The sequence below is a fragment of the Leptosomus discolor genome, chromosome 4 (genome assembly GCF_034619465.1).
Source record: "Leptosomus discolor isolate bLepDis1 chromosome 4, bLepDis1.hap2, whole genome shotgun sequence".
Lineage (NCBI taxonomy): Eukaryota > Metazoa > Chordata > Aves > Leptosomiformes > Leptosomidae > Leptosomus > Leptosomus discolor.
Window position 1 is genome coordinate 67,008,791 of NC_141394.1, and position 24,538 is coordinate 67,033,328.

At 39.8% G+C, this 24,538-nt stretch overlaps 1 protein-coding gene across 2 annotated transcripts in view; it reads right to left on the reverse strand.

The window, feature by feature from the left end:
- Nucleotides 1-23,835, reverse strand: part of CPEB2 (cytoplasmic polyadenylation element binding protein 2) — a 50,498-nt gene extending 26,663 nt beyond the window's left edge. For both annotated transcript variants that reach the window (XM_086463982.1, XM_086463981.1), the window contains exons 1-3: nucleotides 22,414-23,835; nucleotides 19,372-19,650; nucleotides 8,595-8,685 (exon numbers count right to left, since the gene is read on the reverse strand). In XM_086463982.1, the coding sequence (XP_086320108.1) occupies nucleotides 8,595-8,685; nucleotides 19,372-19,650; nucleotides 22,414-23,835 (1,792 nt within the window). The remainder of the gene's footprint in view (nucleotides 1-8,594; nucleotides 8,686-19,371; nucleotides 19,651-22,413) is intronic.
- Nucleotides 23,836-24,538: the final 703 nt, after the last annotated feature.

A 24,538-nucleotide genomic window follows, 5' to 3' on the forward strand; every position in this document is an offset into this window, starting at 1 on the left:
AGTGCTGACTGCTTTAGTCTTCTCTGTGAATAACTGTACTATGCACATTGCTTAACAGAGCGACATTTCCAGTTTAGTGCTTCTCTACTGAATCAATTTAAGAAAAATCCTGTCAATAGAAATTAAGCCATGAAAATTTTATTAACCAATTTATGACTGTATCTTGGTGTATGACATATACCCATTGTATGTAATATCTTTCAGTAAGCCTGGCAAAACTACAGTTTATCTACAGGTAAACTGGTTTATCTACATAATTAACAAAATTAAAGAGTATGACAGATAACATTTTCAACTTTTCATATTGAATAAAAGTTACATGAAAACCTCATATCCTTATATTAGAATTTTTCAAGTATTGCATTTTACTACATTTATGGAATGTTATACTTTCATAGTTAAATGAATGGTTTAAAATGCACAGCTGAAGTGTCTGTTCACTACAAATTCCTTTTTATTAAAAGAGACGTTTTCTGCTTACAGGAAGCTGCAAACATACCAGTAGTGCACACTGACCTAGAGAGACCTTTACAATAGCTGCTGTGTTTGGAAGAAGTGTGCTTTAATATGCAAAAATCTACATTTCCATCTATCGTCCTATTCAAACATATTTCCTCGCTTATAATCCGTAAGCATATATAAAAAAATACTGTAACTTAAACATTTAAATCTTTTGGAGGAAACGATAATGTTTGTGGAGGCATAAAAAAGAATCCAGTCTGAAAGCAAGGGGTGTTTAGAACTCACACAGGTTTAAAGGGGAATATCTATCGAGATGGCTTGCAAGATGTATTAGTAAGACACTGCCAAGCCCTAATAAGGCTCACACCTTTTAAAAAGAAACACAAAGGAAAAAAAGGAAAAAAAAAAAAAAAAAAGAAAAACAAATCAGCAATCCATGTATTAAGGTCATCTAACAATTCCTATCATACACTGGGTTTTTTTTCCACTACTGTTGGTAAACCCATGTGACTAGCAGCAAGACTGGAAATTTCTCAAAATAGTAGTTCTGTGTCCCAAGGGACACCTCTGGGGTTAAAAAAAGTATCTTTTCACTGAAAATCTGTAAGTAATAAGGATTAAGTTTTGCTCTTCCCCTTTAGGAAACCAACATGATAATTTTCTACCAAAAATACAGAACAAATATACTTTACGAACTCTTAACACCACTCAAAACTTCAAAATAGCAAGATTAAGATATTTTAGGATATTTTATTCAGCCTTATTATTTACAGGTATTGTGGCAAGAAGTTTTATATAGCTATGTACTATTTCTCTTCCCACAGATTTGATTATTATAAGAACGGATGGTATCTGGACACCTGCAGATTAGGCAGGAACTACTTGCTTTGGAATTTCTAAGTACGGAGAAAGTAGCGAAGGGCAAAGGCAGCCTCCTGGAAAAGGGCAGATGAATGACACCCAAAAGGACTCTGCTTTCTTTGCTAACTTCTACAGAATTTTTGATCAGGCTACTAATCAAAAATCTTCGTAGGAGTCTCTGTCTTCATGTTCTTTATACTCAAGATGTCCAGTTTTAACACACAAGCCATTTTTTCTGTCATGTTGAACATTTACAGCTATAGCTAATGTTTCTTGGAATTATAAACATTCTGCCCCTCTAGCAATGCATGCTGGTATAACAGGAAAAGAATTAGGAACAAGGTATCCTTAAACTGCGATCTGGGAGCTGCCACTGGTTTGCTCAGCCTACTGTATAACAAGTCACTTTGCTTTACTTAGTTCTTTACTCTGTAAAGGTAATACCCATTTGCCTAACAGCAAGGATTTTACAAGATTACTTACTGTCACAATCATGTTTATATAGGGTGCTACAGAAACACCTGCAACAATGAGCTGGTTCTTGCAAATCAGAGTGCTGTATCTATCTAGAATAACAATGGAAACTGTGAGAAATTATCATCTCATCTTGAACCTCCTCGAGTCTGTGGTGACAGTCTTTCTCCCTGCCTGTATACATTTATCTTTTCCTATGCAGCAAGGGAGACAAGACACGTTTTTTTCCTATAATTACTATAGAAAAAGAGGTCAGATTGAAGGCCTAGCAGGAGAGAGGAGCCCACCAGTGTCAACATCTGGAGAAAAAACTGGTTTAGAAGATAGTAAATTTGGGGTTATATCTCTGGTTTTGCCTTTTTCCCCCTATAGCTTCACAAAAAAAGCTGCATCTAAAACATAGGTGCCAAGCTGCAAAAGTTGAAATAATAAAGCACTCCTCCTTCAGTGCCAGGGAGAAAGCACACCGGGGAGCTGGGCCCACTGCTGCTGCGTGATCATGCGAACACAAAGAAATCCAACCTTGCTGTGTCACGGAGATGAACTCGCTAGCTCAGATAATGAATGATTTGAGGGTGAGAAAATGAGCAACACAGTATTCACTACATGTAGAGCTGTACTGACACTTCTTTTCGGTCTTATTTACCTGGTTATTTCAATGAAAACATACTTTGTATTATTGCATTGTGGTGAACTTAATACTCGCGTTACTACCTTGTCTAGTACCTGGACTTACAACCTTAAAATTTTTTTCAAAGTACAATCATTGCTATTTGATATGTGAACTTAGGTTTTTATCCCTCAGATTAATCTACTGAAGCAAAATGCAGTGTTTCTAAGGCGTCCACCTGAATTTAATGATATACATAAATTCAGAACATTTCATACATGGAACTGGGTGCAAGATCAGTCTTACAGAGCTCAGATTACACTATTTTAAAAAAGATTATTCTAGTTAAATGGACACATACAATATCAAATGTCACTTAAAATACCAGTATATAAAATACAGAAGATAGGAACACCATCTTGTAACAATTTACTTTGCTTCTGTCACATATTTCTTTCTAGTCAGCTATTTTCACTGCATGATGTTCGATGTACTTAAAAAAAACAAAACATTTTAAGAACTGCCCTCAACACAAATCCTATCTAATCCTGTCTTACTTCAATATCAGTAATCTAGAATCATATAAACTGTTCAATAGATGTTCTAGCAATTCCAGTGGCCTCCACCTGCTTAAAAAATAAATTTTAATAATATATAAAGAAGTTTTACTAGTTTAAAATCAACTACGAGTCAGAGAATTCTGTTCTTGAGAAATGAGAAGTAATCACTTTACTGACTGTCTACAAAACTTAGCTCTACAGCATCCAAAAATTAGTAACGTGCTGCTATCTGGAACAAATACAATGCCTAATATTACAGTACCGTATCATGAAGTACCATGTTACAGAAATTTTCTCTGTGCAAACCTGAACTTGCAACTTCATCACGTTACTGATAATTAATATCATGTATCATGGCTAAATTCAAAATAGTATTGCTAAGGAGAAGCAGGTATGTTTGACATTTCTTATGCAACCAGAGTTCTATTAAATCTAGCTCCCCCTTCCGCATCTAAATGTGATTAATGTTAACTGAACTGCCTGGTATGTATTTTTCGCAATGTATTCTTCTGTAAGGACAGGAAAAAAAAAAACCAACAGCTTGCCAATAAATTTTAGTGGTCCAGTTTATCCACCAAATCCAGTTAAAAGTCTTGCTAATCCAAACCATGAAGGAAAGAGTAACAAACTTAGTTTTAGCTACATTTCTGTAATCTCATGTTACTAATATGGGCAATTTTTTTTTTCCCCTCCAAGCATACAGATGTAGTTGTGCTTACTCACTTTTCATTTCAAGGCAAATTCATATCTACTTTTGGAAATGCATGCTTTCTATTCCGATTTAACTGAACTGTTGGAGGAATCCCCCCAATATATTAAAACGTTTGGGATAGATTTAAGTATAACGACCACTTTAAACATTGCTGACTCACAGTTTCACAAGTTTGATATTTCATGTCTACTCCCCTGCCTCCCATTTTTCTTTAAAAAGTCTTAAGTGGTTGAATGAAGAGACTGAGAATCACAAATTCCTCTCCAATCTTCCTTTTTCAAGAAATCTGACTAGAAGAGAAAAAGCTTCCAAGTTAAGCTTTCCCCGAACTACTTTAACAGGCCAGTGAACAGCTGAGGATTGCAGCAGTTTCAGAAAGCTCAATTTTTGAATCAGCGTTGTTAAGACAACAGCACAAAACCATGTTTGGACAACACCTGGTTACAGAAAGCCTGGATACTACACTTTCAAATGCTTGTGTAAGAATTACGTAAGTCATAATAAGGCCAAATGTGTTGTCTCTATTTAGACAAATCAGTCTATCAGTCTTCAATATATTCTTTTATCACAAAAAGTTTCTATGAGAGAAAGGGGAAACAATCTGTATGTACAATTTCAAAGCCTTTTATAGGACTAAGAGCAACTTTTTTCTTTCCCTACTTTTTTTGTTCAGCCTCAGAAACTCTTTTCTGAACACAATTTGAGTAACTCTAGTAAGCAACTGTGTAACTTCAAACCTTAGAGCTTCGTAACACAAAATATAAAACAAATTTATTTGGGAACAAAAGTTACCATATACAAAGAAAGAAAATGTTCTCTACTGTGTTGCTGAGTCACCAACGCTTTTCTTTTTCCTTCACTGAGCATGCGCCAGCAGGTCGCCTTTAAAAAGAAAGACGTCTAACAGCTGACAAGCTCAGCTAAACCAATTTAGAGGGAAAATAAAACCAAGAAAAAGCAAGACAGACTTCTAAGTGCATGAAGTTATTTTTCCCCACAGATAAGCCAAATAACAGTGGTTTACTTTTATTTATTTATTACTAGCTACACAAAAAACATATTGGTGTCACTTTCCTAAAAAATTTGCCCTCACAAAGAAAAAGAAGAAAAATTCAACATTAAGTTAATATTCTTTCTTGTTACTCCCACTAATATAGCTACGGCTAATTCAAGTACCTTATGTCTAGCTTGCAAAGCTGTAGGAGTTGGTCAGGAAACGAACTGCAAGTTGAACTCTTGCGTTACAAAAGACAAGCCCTTAAATTACATGGAAAATACCACAGTCTTTACTAGAAAGATGGTTAAAACAGTAGATAATAAAATTCCATTAAAGCACTTGCTCCTCAATTCTAATACATATTCCACACAAAATATAACCATTTCTTCTAAGTTTTTTCCATAATCTGTTTTTGCCAAAATGTATTTTCTTTCCTATTTCTGAAATGTCTAGAACCCAAGTTTTCTACACCTTGACATCAAGAAGCATTGGTATTTGAGGGAGGAGAAAGGAAAAGCAATGCAAGTACACAAGAGGTGTATGTCTGGAAAATAGTTATACTACCAATACCCATGTATTTCAGGCTATCAATATTGTAATTCTTCTCTCCAAATAGATTAAAGTCTATTAGAAGAATAAAAATGGTATTTAAGAACAATGATGTAAAAATGAATTAATTTAACTTTTATTAATCTTAACTTCAGTTTATATGCCATTGATTGGATGGGGTCATCTTAAACATTACTTTGCGTCTTATGAAATCCATTTCAAGAAAGCTGCATGGGAAAGATTAGTTTTAATATGATCAATTTCTGCTGCAATGACTAGTGAAGTTAAGCATCTATTCCCTATTAACCTACCTTAAAAAAAAAAGTCTTATTGAAAGCTAAAAATTGCTTCTTTCTTTTGATCATGTCTGTAGTAATGAGTAAACTTTGTCTAAGTGAAGCCAAAACTATGCATCTAGAAACAATTTTTGGCAGGCATAAACTTAGCTTTCAGTTAATCGTATTTGAAATAATTTTTTTTCAAGTTCATTAAAGCAAAAGTGGTGAAATTTGACTTTCTTCTAAAATGGATCTTGAAATACAAACTTAAAGCTGTGAGCTAGTACACACAGTGTCTGTTCTGCATTGTGCAAAATCTGAGACAAGTTGCTTAGTCATACTCCAGATATTGTAAGCAGCTAAATCTGAAACACGTGCTTAAAATTCCAGGGACTTTCATTTTACTGCTGTGCTCAGATATAAAAGATTAATTGTTTCAGCGTGCTTAGATTTACTTGAAAACTTGTCATAAAAATATTCACTAGTTAGAAAATATTCTTTAGTTAAAACAAAGTACGTTATACATTAATAAGAACAACAAATAAATAACAATAATATTCTAAATCCTGTGCATTCTGCAAGCAAATATGATGGGTTCTTAAGTAAATGTCAGATTTTCTGTGGTGAAAAGAAAAGCCACAGAGACTGAAGTAACAAAATTAGTGTTTCATGGTTTGCTGGAAAAAAAATAACTGAAGTTGCTAGGAAATTACAGAAATGCCAACTAATGGTGACTACACAGAAGAGTGGCAGAGAGAAACTAAAAGGCTATTCTAGGATGCGATTTCTTCTTCCCATTTTCAGTCAGTAAGGAGTATTTCTTGTGTCTTACTGTTAATAACGTAGCTGCCTCAGCTGAAATAATAACTTCCAAAGAGAAAAAATATCTTAACCAGTTTAAATAACGGCAGACAATTGCTCTATTTAAATTCAGTTGGTGTATGCATTGTTCTCTGGCACTCGAACAAAAAAAAAAAAAAAAAAAGGATTTCCTTTGAATTCATCACTATCTATGGCTTCCATCTGTTTTAGTTCAAACATAAAACTTAGCAGAATTCTCACTGCAAGAGAAACTGTTAAAATCTCTTAAGTGTACACTGAAACTATATACTTATGTCCCTAGAAAGCACAGAATAACTATGGAAAATTTACTGAGTTTTTCGAATGTGTCTATGTATGAACCCAATTCACTTTAAAATCTTAAAGCTTTGTCTTGTCTTATTCTCTCTGAAAAAATATTATTGAAAACACACCATTTTCATCTATTGTTTCACAATGAAATATGAAGAGATGAATAAAAATAATAATGGCCCTTTTCTGTGCTTGCTGAGCCTCTAAAAACTCTTCTGCATTCTAAAGCCAAAATAAGATGAGTAAGATGGCAGGGGGAACAGAGCAACCACTTCCATTTGTCATGCCAGCGTGCATAGAAAAAAAGAGAAGAAACTGCTTGGTTTTCAGGAATGCGAGATGTGCCAGTGACAGTATATTGCAATAGAAGATCTGCATTCTTTAATTTTACACCTTACAGTAGTTATACCTTTCAATATCCTTCCTGATGGTAGATTTGGGTTCAGATAACCAGAGAAATTTTAGCCACCACCTTAGTGTGGCAAACTGGAGCAACAACGCTTTGAAACAGTGGTGATCTAACTAGTTACCTTGTCTTTGATGACATATGTGTGCTTTTAGTCCACAGCAGTTACCACTGGGGTAACTTCACAGGTTTCAACCCCTTTGTGTTCCTTAGTAATGTTTTGTAAACACGCAGAATAGACAGAAACCGAATTCAATAATGGACTTAAATGATAAAATTGTTAAAACTGGAATGAATTCTCTGTAGCCAGTAAGAAACTAGAGATGAGATTTAAGAACATCTAAGAAAATTTAATTTTAGCTTCTACTCTAAAGAGGAGGAAAAATAACTGGCTAACTGAATGCTACCTACTTACTGATGCTTTGTAGAGATTTTCAGCTTGAAAAAAACCCCAAACTTTTGACTTTACATTGTAAGTCTCACAATACTATTACATGCTATCTGAATATTACAGGTCTTCCAATTGATTACATATCTTAAGAGAACCATGAGCAAACTCTAGCAAAGTGTCTTTCAGATTAGGAGAACATAGGCCCTTACATATTAATGTAATATATATTAAGCCTGGGTGCCTCTGGAAATGGAGAATGGATGGGAGTAAGTAACAATCGCAAAAGAAAGAATTTTTTTTTTTCCCCTCAATTGCTTCAATACTGAAACTTAATTTCTGCAAAACAAGCCTGAAGTCTGGGATAATCTCAAAGTTAGATTGTGTTAGTCTAATTATAGCACCACAAATGAAGTAAAAGTTGAGCAAATGGCTTGGGCTCCCTGCCCCAAACTTCAATGGTAAATGCCACCTGAGAATAAGTACACAAAAACAGAAGTCAAAAGAGTGAGTTAATGTACATTGAATAGAGGAGTTAAAATTGGAGCCCACAAATACTAGTTGTATGCTCACTGCTGCAGCCAAATAATTTGAACCGAGCCCAGAAGGGTAAGAGGAATCAGCATTCTAAAGGCAAGTATATTCCTGGACTTCTTCAGACAAACAGAAACTGGACAATTACATGCATTATTATTCTCCAGGAGCTTTGAAATAAATATCGGAAAGGACTACAACTAAATTTATCACTGAACTTGATTTTCTTTTCAGCTTCCACTGCAAAGAAAGGGAAAATTAACCGGCTAACACTGGTAGCGGTTTGATTCCCCTCCCACCCGCTTTTGGCTACCACTAATGGAACAGTGGACCTTCACAAACTGAGGCAGAACTTCCTACAGCAGCCAAGTAAATTTCAAGTAAAACTAACTATGAATTTCTTGGGGGGAAAGGAGGGAAGGATGGGGGGGAGAGGAAGAAAAACCTATGAAAACCCTAAAGCTTAAGTTTTATACAACTGTAAACCAATGTTTTCAATGAAATACAGCTTGAGATTCACCCTTCATGTGAGTTGAGAAAATAGTTCATTTGCTATTTTAATTACCAATAAGTATTAATTCAAATATGCAGAATGGATGACCCTTTTTTGTTTATTTAGCGTAACAACATACCTTTAAGTGGATCATGCTCTGCTCTCATAATGTCAATAAGGGAGTTTTCCAAAGAGTGCATATTCAGACTGTCATACATTCTATTTCGGTCCTAAAAGAGAACAAAATCCTTAGTATTGGAATACAAATTCTGTACTTTTTAACAGGAAACTTGAGAGGAAGACAAAGGTGCCTTTCTAAAGGCTGTATGCTGAGACACTCTGGAGATGGACAACGATACAAAAGCTTAAGATACCTGAATTTATTAACAGTAAGACCTCATTTTATTAACAGCAAGTTTAATAGCATCCAAATATAAAACTCGAGATGCACTGTGAAGAACTCTGTGTATTGCACTTTGATAGCCTGTGATCGCCTGTTCCCTTCAAAAGAACTGCTTGAATCCGTTCTAGTGATCCACAGCAGAGTTAAGCATTAGGCTGTTTAATGAAGGAGACTAATGTCTGTAAGAGCTCAATTTCATTTCATGCAGAAGTTAAATAGTGAGTACAGTAGGGAACTACAGGACAGGGACAGTCACCTCATATGAAAGTGTCTTCTTGGTGCTTGGCTAAGTACCTTGCACAGGCCCTCAGCCCCCTGCTCAGACTGCACTTCCTGGCTCCTGGGCAATTAATCTAAGACCCTTCGCATACAAAGACTTGAGTTACAAATGGTCAGCACCACACAGTTAAAGGTTGGAAAATTAAAGCTAAACCATGAAAAGAAAGTGTCACAAAGCTTACCAATAGATTATCAGCCTTATAGAGAACAATTTTTTGGTATATGAAGATGAAGAGTTACCTTGCCTTATCAATATTTTCACTGACGATAATAAAAGTTACTGTAATAAATCATAAATGTGTTCCCTGATTTTACACTCAATTATGACATTTTCTCCCATGTTTTCTAATACACCCAAGTACCAGAAACAGAAAAAAAGATGACTTCTAACTTCTTTGGTCTTTCTGGGATACGTTCAGAAACCAAAAATAGTTTGTGTAAAACCTCAATCTCTTCTACTTGCAAGGCTTCTGGCTGGGCTATATTGCATTTAAAGGAATTCTGTAATCATGCCTTAATTTTACTGTTATCTTCTCCTTGGTTGCACAGTAGTAATTCAACAGAGTAGGATGAAATACACCACACATCCCATGACCATTAAAACTCACTAAAGATGCAGCCATCCACTTAATACACATATAATGGGGACAGAAGGTATCTGACCCACGCTCACTGTGACTTTTCTTGATGGTTCATGACATAGATTAATTTCAAACTATGCCCCTCAGCAAGCAGGTATTCTTCACGTTTGGGGAGTGAAAAAGCAAGCTTTGAAATAGAGGTTTTCTATGAGTCAAGAGACTGACTTACCAACACCTTTGCAAAACAAGCCGTGATGAAACTAAGATTTTACTTTCATCTTTCTTAGAAAGTTCAGTCATCTTGATCCAACATTGAGATGAAGAGAGAGAAGTCTTTTTTTCATCTCTCTTTGTCAAACAACTATAGAGAGTAATAGCTTCCCATTGGGGAAGCAAGTTGCTGTGTTCATTTGACCTGATCCTTTATTTTCTTTTTGGAAGCCCTTAGATAATTGTACTGATAAATTTAAAAAGTAGGTTTCTCTTGTCTCCTGCCATGCCCCAAGACCAAATGCCATTGACACTTTGTGAGGTGATCTTCAACCCAGTTTAAGTGCCAACAAGTCACCAGTACTATTTTAGTTCGCAGCAGCCTTGTTTTGGCACTGGATGGCTTTCATTCAGTTCTCTAGCTTTCCTGAGAAGGAGTAAGCAGAAGAAAGAAGCAGCAGAATGAAACTGAAGTGACTAATCTGCTTCCATGCCCTTGCAGGTTTGTTTCTCAATAGCACGACAAAACCAACCTGCTTACCTTAGCATAGCACACTGCCTTTATATAGAAGATGCGAGCAGTGACAAAGCTGGATCTGTTCCCTGCTGTCCCCCAGCATTCAGAAGGTATCTCATCAGGATTTTTAATGAAGTCTTAAATTCAGCTGAAGTCAATATTTGATAGCTAGTAAGTGCTCTTGCAAAAACCAATGCTGAATAAACAGAAAAGATGCTTTGCTACCTCCGTAGCTGATAGGGGACATGAACTAGTATTGGTAACAAGTGGACTGAACTGTATGTGTGACACTTTATCTTTGGTACAGGCTCACTAAGTAAGATTTTATTTATTTATTGATCATTGCTATATACATGTATGTTAAGATAACACATATCTATCTGGCAAATGGTTATTATTGTACACTTAACTTTGCTCTGAAGAGCCAAATCCTGTAAGGAAGGGCTTCATCATGGTGAACTCCTAAAACTGGCCCACTTAGTCATGGATCTTACAGGGAAATGGAAAATTAAAACAACATATGTCTGTGGTTCATTTGTAAACTGGCTGACACGGTGCAGTGATTGTAACGTCAACCTCGCATCCTTCTGTTTTGCAAGTTCTGTGTATCCAAAGTGAAAGGTCTTGCCCTGCTGGAAGCAGAAGAAATAAACTTTTCCCATCCTCTTCACACCTTAGAAAGTTCATGTCTATAAAGCTAAAAAAGGCAGTTTGTTTCCTTGAATTGATTTAATTCATTTCTGGCAGTGGAAACATGCAATAGGCAGGCACTGTACAATATAAAAACGTTGTGAATACACTGAAGTAAAGCAGGATTTAAATATGGGAATTGTATTCTGCTACCTCACTACCCATGTCACACTACCCACTTGTGAGTTTGGGTAATATCTAGGTAATCAGTGCTTCAAAGTTTTAACATCTGTTCCAACTCACACTGACGAATTACATACTATAAAGCAACATTATCTGAAATTTAATTATCTCCAAAGGAGTAAAGTAATTCTTTGGGTACAAAAATTTTAAACCTTTGTATAACTACGCTTTATAACGCTAAAACACTGCTTTGTGCTCCCCAAATATGTACATCTCATCTTTAAAAAGCACAGTTACCATCTACGCAAAAATGAAGCTTTCATTTCAAAGAAGAATTTTGAAGTATTTCAATAATGTACGTCACATTTTCTAGAAAGCTCTGGTGTAGAAAAAAAAAATCCACAATGGTTTGAAAGAGGACAGTTCTACTACAGCCTGCTCTACTTGATCAGAAAAATTCCACCATGATTTTCTGTGATCTTTGGGATAAGCACAAAGAGTACTACCATAGAACATGACTGGTTTACAGATTTCTATGCACATGGAAATAGTCCTAATTGTTGTGACTATCTTCAGTTTCACTATTTCAACACGGCCGGTAAGCCATTATCTTCTAAAACAACCTGGAACTACCCTTAAAACAACATGGAAATAGTTCTAATTCTTGGGACTATTTCCATGTTGTTCTAGAAGTAGTTCCAGGTTGTTTTAGAAGATAACTGCTTATCAACCGTGTTGAAATAATGAAACTAAAGAGAATCAGTAGTACAAAAGCATTGATACATAAGCGTATATGTTAATACAGGTATTGTACCATCCTGACTCCAAAAGCTCCTTTTGTCAAGGCAGAATTCCTGTAAAATATTTTGCATTTCCCTCGCTGCTGTGTGTCACAGTCCTGTGCTAAGAAGCAAGTGAACTCTTGCTGTGTCAGAAGGTCCATCTTTCAGTGGAATGTCACAACCTAACGCCAGTTTGTTCCCCAGAGCCGACAGTTAACTTCTCTCAAGCACTACAAATTTTCACACTAGCTTTTTGTTTCTTTTAACTGTATAAACATTTGAATACTGCTTGACCTACCTTTCCAATACCAGAATGCCAACTGCATTCATACATAGCAGAACTGAAAACATGGTTTTGGTATAACTGCCTACAGATTCAGAGGTATATGGCTAAGTGACAAAGTGTCACATCAGCTTAAAAGTTAAGACTACGTAAGAAAGTTTACAGAAAAGTGATAATTATTTCTGAATTTTACATATTTATACACTATAGGAAAAGCATGAAGTATCTTACCCATAGAACAATACAGTGAGTGCTAGAAGGACTTTTTGACAATGTCATGCAAAATACATCTAGAGAGTGAGCATTTCCAAAGTCCTTCCCCCATGCATCTAAATGTGGAATGAATGGGAGGAGGGCAGTTTTCTCCGAAGAGAAGTTTCAACACTAAATTTCTGGAGAAATCATTCTTCTTGGCACAATCTATTTAGGACTTCTAAATATATCTATGCAATTTATGAAAAGGTTATCCTGTTGGAGCATTTGCAAAAACTCAGTGCAGTCAGATCTCAAAGCTTATATATTGTCATTTATGCATAAGCAAATACAAGGCCAGAAGCTATTAAAAAAGTGAATACAATTTTGGTAATCTTTAACTACACACACTAAAGATAGATGTTCGTAGTTAAGAATTTAAACAACTTTGAATTTTGGACACATGCTTTAAACTACTGATCTGTAGGACTACTTGAAGTAAAAAATTAGACTTCTAACATAGGTATTAAATTCAGTAAATGCAAGTATCTTTAAAATATGCTCCTTTACATGTCGCTTTGTATTCCAAAGAAATGTAGCACCATCTGATGGGCGCTGGAAACAAAAGTCATAAAGCTTCTAGTCAGTATGGTCTTAGCTGGCTGCAAAAAAGACTGCAGCTTTGACCTTGCTGAATTACGTTATTTTTCAAAAGCTCAATTAAAGAAGCTTTAAAAAAATAAATTTCTCAAACTAAAATGTTAACAAGTTCCATTTTTTTCACCTTAAAACTGACCTGAATAAAAATGTGTTCTAAGACTAGAACGTGACAGCTGACAATAATGAAGTATTCACAAACTTAAAAAAGTACCTGAATATAGCATTCAGTGTTAATGTTAGCAGTAATAACCTAACAATTAAGTACATTATATATTCTAAAAATCAACTTTGCTACCATCTAAACTTCAAGTCATTCTCATTTTAGTAAAGACATACTATAATCATAAGCCCCTTGTTGAAACCATAACTAGTGTAAATGAGAAACTTAATATGAAAACCTATGACAACCACAATTTTAGCTCTGTAAAAAAACAAGGAGGAAGGCTTAAAGTAGACACATGAAATTGCTTGGTTATTTTCATGGTGTCATTAGTGGTAAAGATGAACTATAATATCTGGTAGACATCTGTGAACAGTCAATCTGACAACAAAAGTGTTTGAAGTTAAAATGACATAATCAGCTATAAGCTGGCTAAACTGAGCCTAAAACGCACGAAGAACAGGTCCTGTGGCAAAGACACACCTACTTCCCAACTACATAAGCATTTTAAAACAAACAAAAAAGATCCCAACAGCACATACTGTATCAACACTGGAGTACTTCAGCTCAAGAATATACATTCATAAACTGGAAACAAACCAGACACATTATGGAGATGATTAAAGGCTTGTCAAGATTGACTGAAGGCAAATCTAGAAGATTTGTATATTAACAGCTTCAACAAAATAACTAAAGGAACAGTTAGACATTTGAAGGGGAAGTTATTAAAGCTTTGGGTACTTTTGGGGTTTGTTTGGTTTGGGTTTTGTGCCTTTTTTTTTTTTAAACACTCTTTGCATCCTCCGTCTAGAAATATCTATACAGTCTTGAGTACTTAAATGCAAATACATCAGACCATACGGTAAACATACTTTTGGATAGATCTGAGGTGAGAACGTATTCATTCTAACTTAGAGAACAACTGTGCTTTGGCAGACTAAATGAGGTGAGATATGTTACTTAACATACACATCATTGCTATTTATCACAGCTGCTAAGTATTTTGTTGAATTTTCCTAACTCTGATTTTTGACTTGTATTAGAAGAATGAGCTGTATAACTGAAGCAAATTTTAACAGTGGGAGAGAATTCTCTGTTCATGAAGAGTCATAAAAACATTTGCATGGTAAGACCCACAAACTTTCCGCTAACTGAATCCTTTGAATCATATACCTGTGCAGCTCCCAATACTACTTATCCAGAGGTCTTGATCCTGAAATTAAAAGTACAGCAGTAGACTGCTTTATCCTCTTAGAGATATCCCCGTACAGTCCTCAGACACAAATATCTCATTTTGTATGTTATTTACTCAGCCCCAGGTAATCAATCTACTGCATTAAAAATCCCGAAGACACTGTTCTGCTGCAAGTATTGCCTTAGTAAAAATAAACTGGTGAAGCCTGGCTTATAAATCAGTGTTTGCACAATCACACTAGTGTGAAAACAAAAAAAGAACCTAGCAGCTAGATACTCCCAGTGCCTTCAAGTTTAACAAGAGCTGCCAAACACTCAACAGTTCTGAAGAAACAGGCCACGTATTTAGGAGTCTAAATATGGCATTAAGAACCCATCTTTAGCAACTTGCTGTTCATCTAATATTGACTGGTATGTGTATCATCTGGATTAGCCGTTTAAACTGTTAAGGTACATTTATTAAACTGTACTAAAACTGTCATGTTGAAAATCTGAAATCTCCGAATGGAAGGGACTGTAAGACAGAAGGAACATGACAGCAGTTTAAATTAGATATCTAAAACTTACACCTGTTGTGATGTACAATCTTAAAACTCATTTTGCTTTGCAAGTGTTTTGTTTTCTTTGAGAACTTTAGCACATTTAAAAAATGAATAGAAAAAGAAAAATCTGCATTTGTGAGAGATGGTACCTTACCATACAAAACCCCAGCTAGCGAGCTATATTCAAACGTAGAATAAAGCTCGGCTTTTGGGACCACAAACACTGCACGTACGGTTTGTTTGAACAAACAGGAAGGACAAATCAAGGTGAAAAACACCCAGACATGCAGTTTATTTCCTTAACTCAAAAGAGACACAGAAACTAAATTCATATTTATAGAATGCAGTGGGTTTTATTAAAATGAAAATAGTCAAACTCTGAAATTTATAACACTGAAGTGTATTATTAAACTGTTTTAATAGTTTTTAATTAGCTTACTTGCAAGATATTAAAAAATGTTAAGCTTGCAATCAAAATAGGGTTAGCAAACAGTGCAATTTAAAAAAAAAATGTAGAAATGGCTAATTTCTTCCTCATCCAAGGAACTTAAAAGAAAAAAAATGAACATACAAAACACTGATTTCTGTGCTTTCATTTTGGCCACAGAAATGCCTAAAGCATATTTTGTGGGGGAAAAAACCCCCACAGTATCTGGGGTTAGAAATACATTTTCAGCTTTGCACCCTATATTAATTTATTTTTGTACTTTAGATTAGGGAATAAAAGAGAATATTCATATTGTTTAACTTTTCAACATGCAATCTAAGTGCCTGAGCTGGAATCCCAGGGGCTGTTTAAGGTCAGTGGTGCCAGGTATGTTCTTCTAGAGAATTAGATTATCTAAGTAAGGAGCCTAGATTCTCTCTAAGGAGAGAGAAATAGGCTCCTCAATTAAATGCTTAAGTTAGATGGTGTGAATACCTGACAAGATTTCTAATTGTTCCTTACTGATTCCAGTACAAGGCAACAATCCCTTCCCTATATGAAATACCTATAATTGTGCAAGCAGCCTGGAAGAACTTAAACTTGTAGACATAATTTTGTCTATGAAAGAACTTCAATTGATGTAGTTTGTGTTATCTTAAAAACCTGAGCTTCTTGCAGTGAGTCTAAGAAAATCTTGCCTATTGGCTTAATTTGCTCACGTTTAAATCAGTGTTGCCATGATGTTTAACTACTTTTATTTAAAAACAAAACAAAAAAGCAGCTTTGCTGTAACTAATGTGGCCACTGCAAATTCAACTTCACATAGGATATGTTTCAATTTTAACCATGAAGTACAGAAAATCTTCTTCCATCCCTTTAAGTAATACACATAATTACTTATTCAGTTATCAGTAATGACATTCATTGTCACTGGTATGTTAGTTTAATGCCAAGAAACATTATTTTCAACAGGATTTATGTCAGTTCTATACTGGGGACCATCCACCAATGCAAACACCAAAGAATAAAGAAGTTTCATGGAAAAGAAAAGCTTTGAATTTGTGCAAGATTCCTCTGTGACTTTTCTTGTTTGCACCAGGTACATGTTTTACAGAAACTGCACGAGCAGCTGACACTGCTGAACACCGTTGGGACTTGGCAAAAAAATATACAGCATTTTAAAAATACGGTAGCAGAACATTAATGATCTACAGAGAGTTATTCAGTGAAGACAGTGGCTTTTCTAAGCTGTTTTCATCCGCTAAGCTTGAGCTAGCTAAAGTTTGGAGGAGAGGTGCTTTGTCCCCTGCCATACAAAATTATTACTGCAGTTAAAACAAAGACGCGTGATCATGCGGAAAGGTATTCTGCAAATCTGTGAATGCTGCAGTATGTATGCAACATGCATGCTACGATGTGGTCGCTCTGTGGAAGCTTGGAGAAATAGTTAACTTTTATGTACACGTAAATGGTTTTGTGCAAGATCTTCCAAACGGTACAAAATTAGATTACTGCTATTTTTTTAGTATCTTCTGAAATTGCTACTGTATCTTTAAGACTCTTCAATCTAAATACCTCAGCCTTTTATGGAAGGAGACAGGCTCAGTACAAATTAGCAAGATGGGTGTTTGACAGCATTGCAATTGCCAACACAAGTCCTGATGAAAAGAAGCACGAGCTCCAAGCTCTATTTAACTTTTTCATTATGACTTCCAAAATGCTACAGTCATCACAAGGAATTAACCATATAACAATAGTATAATAACTGAAAAAAAAAGAACATGATTCAGTGTAGCAAAGTAATTTATGGAAACATACAGCATTTCCACAACAGCAGTGCATAACACCGCAACCCTTCAAAGAGGATTATTTTTACTGTGTTCTGTAACTATGATTTTATACATGTAAGGAAGATTTAAGCACAGATTGATATACAGCATAACTATAGGCAAACAGGTCTATTTAACTGGTGGCTCTGGTGCTTATAGGAATTAAGTGTGCCCACCTTCTCACTATGACATATCTCTTCAAAAAAAACAACCCCCAAACAGAAACATTAATGTGATTTGCAAGTATTTTTTTCCTATTCTACTTAGAAATTACTTGTAGTTTGAATGCATAAGATTCTCGTTTAGACATAGAATGAGTTCATTTGTATTAGATGACCACTGCAGAAGCTTCTTAAAGTTCAAAGCACTAGTCATACTGACTTGCAAGGCGTATTGAGTGGGTAAATATATTCACAACTTGTGCTTAGCTGCATATGAATTCCAATGTATACGTCACTGCAGTTTCAACGCATGACATCATTAATACTTTTAACCCTGTTCCTTAGGCTAACATCTTTGGGAGACACTTCAGTGTTTACTTTCAACTGTTCTTGGAGCCCTCCACCACAAAGTATCACTCATCTGTAGTCTGCCTTAACAGATCAGCTGAATGAAGAACAGCACCTTTCTTCCCCATCTTTCCATCCACCACAAAAATTACTCAACTATGATACCCCAGCTAACAAGGCTACTTAATGGAACGGGTCTTCACCGTACAAGCAAATCCTCTTTTAAGTTTTCAGGTCCAATGCATACACTTGGAGCAGAATTTAGGTATGTCCAAGAGTCATCATTAGCCTCAAGTATACTGCAAGTATCAGAGCTCACCTGGACAGAGCCGGGACATGGCCTCTTGTGCCAAATGGAACTCCACCAGCAAAACGGTAAGAAATATAGGAACTCCAGTGGGAAAAATCTGGTCCCAGGGAGCATCTTTTTGCCACTATTACAGCTACATAAGGATTAGCTTGCTAATTGATGCAAATACAGCTGTACAAACGCAAAAGTGGTCACAATTATGACAAATGAAACTCTAAGTTACTCTGCGTGAAACCTAACAAAAAACAACTATAAGAGCGTTATGTGGAGATAAAGAAACATTCTATTTTTTTTCTCTGCATATTAGCTTTTTTACTTTTGCGGGAATATAGTTAGCTCAGTGTGAGACAAAAAATGAAGCTGACAGGTGTGACAAAAAGTAAAGAATTAGTGGAATAATCTGCTTTCTATTTTCAAATGCATCATTTCTAAAATAAGTTGGCCAAGCTTTTTCTGTAATAAAAACAGAAGAATGCAACACCTGTAAGTTGTTAAAATGGCATCTGAGATTGGGATCCAAAATAACAGAGGTCTCTGCTAACAAGAAATGTTATGACTAAATGAACATAGGCAGGAATGGAAAAAAACCCCCAAGCACTTTACCAAGAGGTAACTGAGGCTGGAGGTGAGTTGCCTAAAGTCACATAAGATGTCACTGTCAAAATTCAGAAGGTGAATCTTTAGTTCTAAGACACATCCTCCTGTTTAACACTTCTAAATCACAGGGCTTCCAGCCAAAACATAATACAAAAGATGCTAGAATGTGGACAAAACCCCAAATCTCACTAACATGCAAATGTCAGCCCAGAATAGCACTAAAAGATGAACAGGACAAAGACTCAGAGCCATCTACAAAAGTAAGAAAACCTATGTACAAGGCCAAGCGAACAAAAAAATCCTGAGTTCTAAAGGGATTTATAAGAATACAAGCATTACCACAGGCAGAAAATACTTTGTGGACTAAACATATTTTGCTCTAATGCTGCATCAGTGCTTACAGTTTCTACCTTCCTTCACAGTGAATATTCTTAACTATGAGAATCATACATTGCTGAACACACTGAAAATGTTGGGGTTAGTTGCAACTTAGGACTAAATAATATAGACATATCAAATTTTCAAACCAAGTCACAGGGCTGTAACCACTGTTTAATTCTCTCTTAAAATGAATGAAGCCAAAATGCTATGCAAGAGTACGAACACACCAGTTACATACCATCCTTACCTGCAAAGGAAGGAGAGTATTACTGTTGTTGTCAGTTCGGAAAACATTATCTTCAATCCACGATTTTGGTGTCAGTGATGGAGTGGAGCGAGTAAATTTAGGAGGAGCTATGACATTACCAGAAAAGGGCTTCTTTAAAGGAGAGATCTGGTTCATAGTTCCTGGAATTCCCATGTTTCCAGTTCTGCGATGGTCTCTGCCATGCATTCCTCCCCAGGATATATTTCCTGTGCTCCAGCCGCTACTCTGATTGCTCCAGGGTGACTGCTTCAGAAGAGGCTAAAAAGAAAGATTCATTTATATTATTTTGGAAATACTTGAAATGTTTTTCTACTTAAAAAAAACACAAACACAAAAAACCCAAAAAAATGTCAACCAACCACCAAGTAATCAATGTGCAGAGATTTCTATAAACCACTCTTTCCTGATAACATGTAAAATAATTACTGAGGCAAGGAAGAAAACACAGCATCATAACAGAACTGTAATTCCCACTCCCCATACGTCCTCCCAAAAAAACTCACAGTATTTGTGCGAGAAATTTAGATCATCATTTTGGTAAGTGGTAGCATTCTTTAAAGCTATGCAGTAGAAAAATTCTAGGGTGTAAAACCATCTGACAAAACCCCCTGAGACCACTTTATCATACATTACTTGGTATTATATAGTGAGTCTCTGCAAAAATAACACAAAAATGTCAGCGGTCCATTTTTAAAACTATTATTAAAATAATAATTACTATACTAATGATAGTTATTTCTACTCAGTGAGTATTAGTATTTCACTACAGTGAGTAGAAATTGGAAAATTAAAATTCAGATAGACTGATTCCACCCCCCTCAGTATTTTGAGTATCATTGTCTCAGTGCTACCAAATAAGAGCAAGAAGAGCACTGAATACTGTACAGAGAATCTGTTTGAAGGAGTTATCTTAACATTTCCACATTAAAATGCATTATTTTGAAGCCACTGAAGTATTTCTGGACTAATGAACAGGACTATCTGTGGAATTCTGCAGGGTGGAATCTGGGTTTGTTGGGTTTTTTTCCTATTTAGATGCGGTATAAGGTACTTCTGTATCTAACAAGTCACTTCCTCAATAAGAAAACATAAGCGGTCTTTAGAGTGAAGATTTTACAGGATGATAAGGTTTTATTTCTAAACCACAACTTGTGCTAAAAAGTGACCTATAGTAGTAGTCATACTACCAAGAGGTGGACCCACTGAGCCTGACTGACAGGGATGGACAGTAACTATCTTTAGTGTTCTCAAATCTGTTCTTGGAAAGGCTTTTTCTCAAACACAGAAACAGTGCGTGTGCATGTGTGTATATTCTAAATTCAGTGCTTCTGTGAAGTCAAAACACAGTACTCTTATCTCTAAGCTTAGCTGCAAGCAACCCTCAGCTTGTAGTTCTAGTAACTTAAAAATTCAAAGCATGTCTTCAGAAAGTTCTAATACATATTGACAGAAAGATAAAATTATAACAACACCCCCCCCCCCCCAAGCCATTTTTGGTCAAGTAATCAGGAAAACATCCCATTCTATATAATTATAGATAATTATGTTGTAAAACTTGAATACTTTGGTTGGACTTTTGGGAGAGGCAGGCACTCTATTGTGAAATAAACCTTAAGAGATAATGCCAAACGCAAGCCTCTAATATTGCTAGCTATGCTGTCATGGCACTATTGAAGTTTACCTACAGCTTGTAATTGAGAGAAAATTCCTGTACACCTCACTGTTGGGGAATCGCTTTGGAATTTGTTTGAAGAGTGTTATTACAAATGTTAAGGACAACTAGTTCCTAATCATGATGTCCCCAAATCAGTTCTTGGACAGGCACACATAACATGAGATTCCAGTTCCGATAGAAACGCTTCACAAATCCAGCTCTACTGATTAAAACTGACAGGATCGAATACTACAATGGAAGAAAAAATTAAGATGAGGCCTATATAACTTTGTTTTTTTCATAACCGAGCAGATAATGGGAGTAAGATATAGCAAGTGGCTATAACGCACTAGCAAGTAATATTAACGTGGACCTGCTTTTCTCCAATTTCTTACTGAATATTTCGTTCCAGGAAGAAAGGTAAACTTCCATTTTAACACGGGATCGTTACGCCACTTGATACAAGCCGGCAGCAGAACTACGGTAACCCGAAACACAGCGCTGTCCTTGGACGCGAATTCAAGTAATTTCGGGCAAAACCCCTATAAAGGCAACAACGTTGACACCTTTCCACCTGAGTCTGCTTTCGGTGGCCCGCGCCCATCCAATCGAGCACGCCGGGGGGTGCGAGAGCAGGTTCGAGGGAGGGGAAGGGGCTTCCCGGGGAGGAGGCACCGGCGGCGCCGGCCGGAGCTGTCAGGCTCATTGTTCCGGGGACGCCGTGCTCGCTACGGGCGACTGCGGGGGGGCAAGGGGGATATTTTCACGGTGAGACTCCTTTTCGACATGAAAAGAAGGGTTTACCCTCTTTTATAAGAGGAACCCCCCTCCTCTCATCCCGAAAAGAAACGACGTCCCTCGGAAGCCGCCGGCGCACCGAGGAAGGCGGCCACAGCCCGGGGAACGCGGCCGAACCGGCCGCCCCGCCACCTGCCACCCGGAACGGGCGGGGAGCACCGGCCGGGCTCGGGGCGGGCCGTTGCCAAGAGCCTCCCGGCCCGAGCCCTACGGCCGCCCTCCAGGCTGGCCCCGCACAGGGCGGGGGGCGCAGGTGCCCACCCGCCGGCGGCCCTCAGCCCGCCGAGCGCGGCGAGGCGAGAGCGGCCGGGCCGCGCCCCGCCCTGCCTCCGCCGTCTCGCCGGGCTGTCACCGCCGTGGAGCCTCGCCCGGCGCCGGCAGCGGGGAGAGAGAAACCTCCCGGCTCCCGCGACTAGCGAAACGAGGGGAGGGGAGCCCCCCCCCGCCCTCCACGTCCCTTTCCCGCCCCGGGGCTCCCCCTCGCCCCCGGGCTCCCTTCCGGAGCCGGCTCGCCCGGGCTCCCTGCCGCCCCGCCGCGGCTGCCCGGCCCTCCCGCCGCCGCCCGGTACCTGGTGGTGGTTGTAGGAGTTTCTCTGCTGCAGGAAGGCGGCGGCGGCGGCCGCCGCCTGGTGTTGGTGCTGGAGCTGGGGGCTCACAGGGGATCTCCGGTTCTGCTGTTGCTGCTGCTGCTGCTGAGGTAAATTCATCTGCGGCGGCGGCGGGGGGGCGGCGGCCGAGAAGGGGCTGCTGAAGGGCCCGGCGCAGGGGTTGTGAGGAGACACCGGCGAGAAGCTCTGGAAGAAAGCGGGGTTGATCGATGACGGGATCCCCGGGTAGAAGCTGGTCTCGGATTCCGGGCTCGGGGGCGGCATCGCGCTGATCTGCCCGCCGCCGCCGCCGCTGGAGACCGGAGGCTGCTGCGTCTGCTGCGGAGGCGGCGACGAGGTCTGCACCGACCAAGGGGTGCCGAAGCCGGGCAGCGGCGGAGGAGGAGGGGAAGCCGCCGAGGAGGAGCCGCCCCCGCTCTGGTGATGGGGGCTGGGGATCTCCGGGCTCTGCAGGCTGCTGAAGCCAGAGCCTAGCCCGCCGGGCAGGAGGTTCCCGGGGCTGCCCAGCAAGTGGCTGTTCGGGGGGGACTCCATGGGGGGCAGCTTGGCTCTCGCCTGCAGATGAGGAGGAGACGGAGGCGGATTCACGCAGGAGGCGGCGGCCACCCCCACATTGGGGTCGGCGGACACCGATCCCCCCGGGCAGGAAGGGGCGAGCCGCTCCGAACCCCCCCTGTCCGCGCCGCCCTTGTGCTCGGCGGGGCTGAGGGGCCGGTGGTGCGAGAAGTCCCCCGTCCGCGGCGGCTCCGGGGGGTGAGCGCCGAGGAGCTGGAGCTGCTGCTGTTGCCTGTGCTCCTGCTGCTGGTACTTGTCAGTGGGGTGGCTGAACTGCTGCTGCTGCTGCTGAGGGGGGTGGTGATGATAGTCTGGGGGGTGGTGGTTATTCAGGGGGTGGCTGCTGCCGAGCTGGGCTGGGCTGCTGAGCTGCTGCTGCTGCTTAAACTCTTTCCTCTTCTGGCTCAGCTGAGGAGGCGGCGGCTGTTGCTGCTGCGGTTGCTGCTTGTTTAAATCCTGGTGGGGGCTGAGACTGGGTTTAAAGTCAGAGGAGGGGTGGCCGAGAGGGGGGTGTCCTGATGCGGGGCTGCTGCCCAGCCTCTCGCTGCCTGACTGCTGCTGTGTCACCCCCAGGAGCAGCTCATCCTGCATGTTTTGATGATGCGCAGCAGCGGCCGCCGAGGGGAACAGGGAGGGCGGCGGCGACCCACCGGACACGCTGCCGGAGGAACCGGTTACAGGGGGTGAGAAGGGGCAGGAGGAGGAGGAGGAATGAGAGGCGGCTGCCGGGGAGGGGAAGGACCCGGCGGAGCCAGCGCCTCCTACACCCAACGGTGGGCTGGGGCTGGAGGTCGCCGTCTGCGGGAGCCCGAGGCTGTGGTCCCCCATGCAATGGAGGGGGGTCCCCGGACACCGGCTCGGCGGAGGGGCGAGCTCCCCACCCCGGGAGTCTGGGGAGACAAAGATAATTAATAACCTTCGGGGGGAGGGGGGTTAAACACCCGCCTATCGCAAACCACTACATAAGTCCCAAAATAGCCACTTTCTAGAATAAAGCCCTCTTCCTTGCCGTAATCTGCACTACACTGCTTTTAAAAATATCAAAGCCTTTTGATAATAAATTATCCTATTTTTATCTGGGCTTTTTTTTTTTTTTTTTCCTTCTAATCTGTCGGGACCCCCTTAGGCCCTCCCTTCCCGCCTACAGCCGCACCCACAGTCACCGGCTAGAGCCTCATCAACACCCCCGGACAGGTCGTTCCCCCCCTGACAGCCCCCCCGCTCCCCGGTAACTCCTCCGTCCGACACACCCCCACCCCCCACCCCCCCCCCAGCCGCTACACCGTGACGCGGGGGGAAAGCGGGGCGTGTCCAGCCGTGGCACTGGCCGGGAGGGAGGCCGGCCGGCCGCCGGTACCCCCGCACAGCAGGCGGCCCCGGTTTCCGCAGCCGGGCTCCGCTGAACCCCGCAGCCACCTCCCCCGCCCCCACTGCCGGCTCGGAGCCGGCTGCAACGCCCTTAAGAAGGCCGGAACATTCGTCATACTTACGCCATAACTCCCGCCCCCTTGCCCGCCTGGCCGACCTTCGT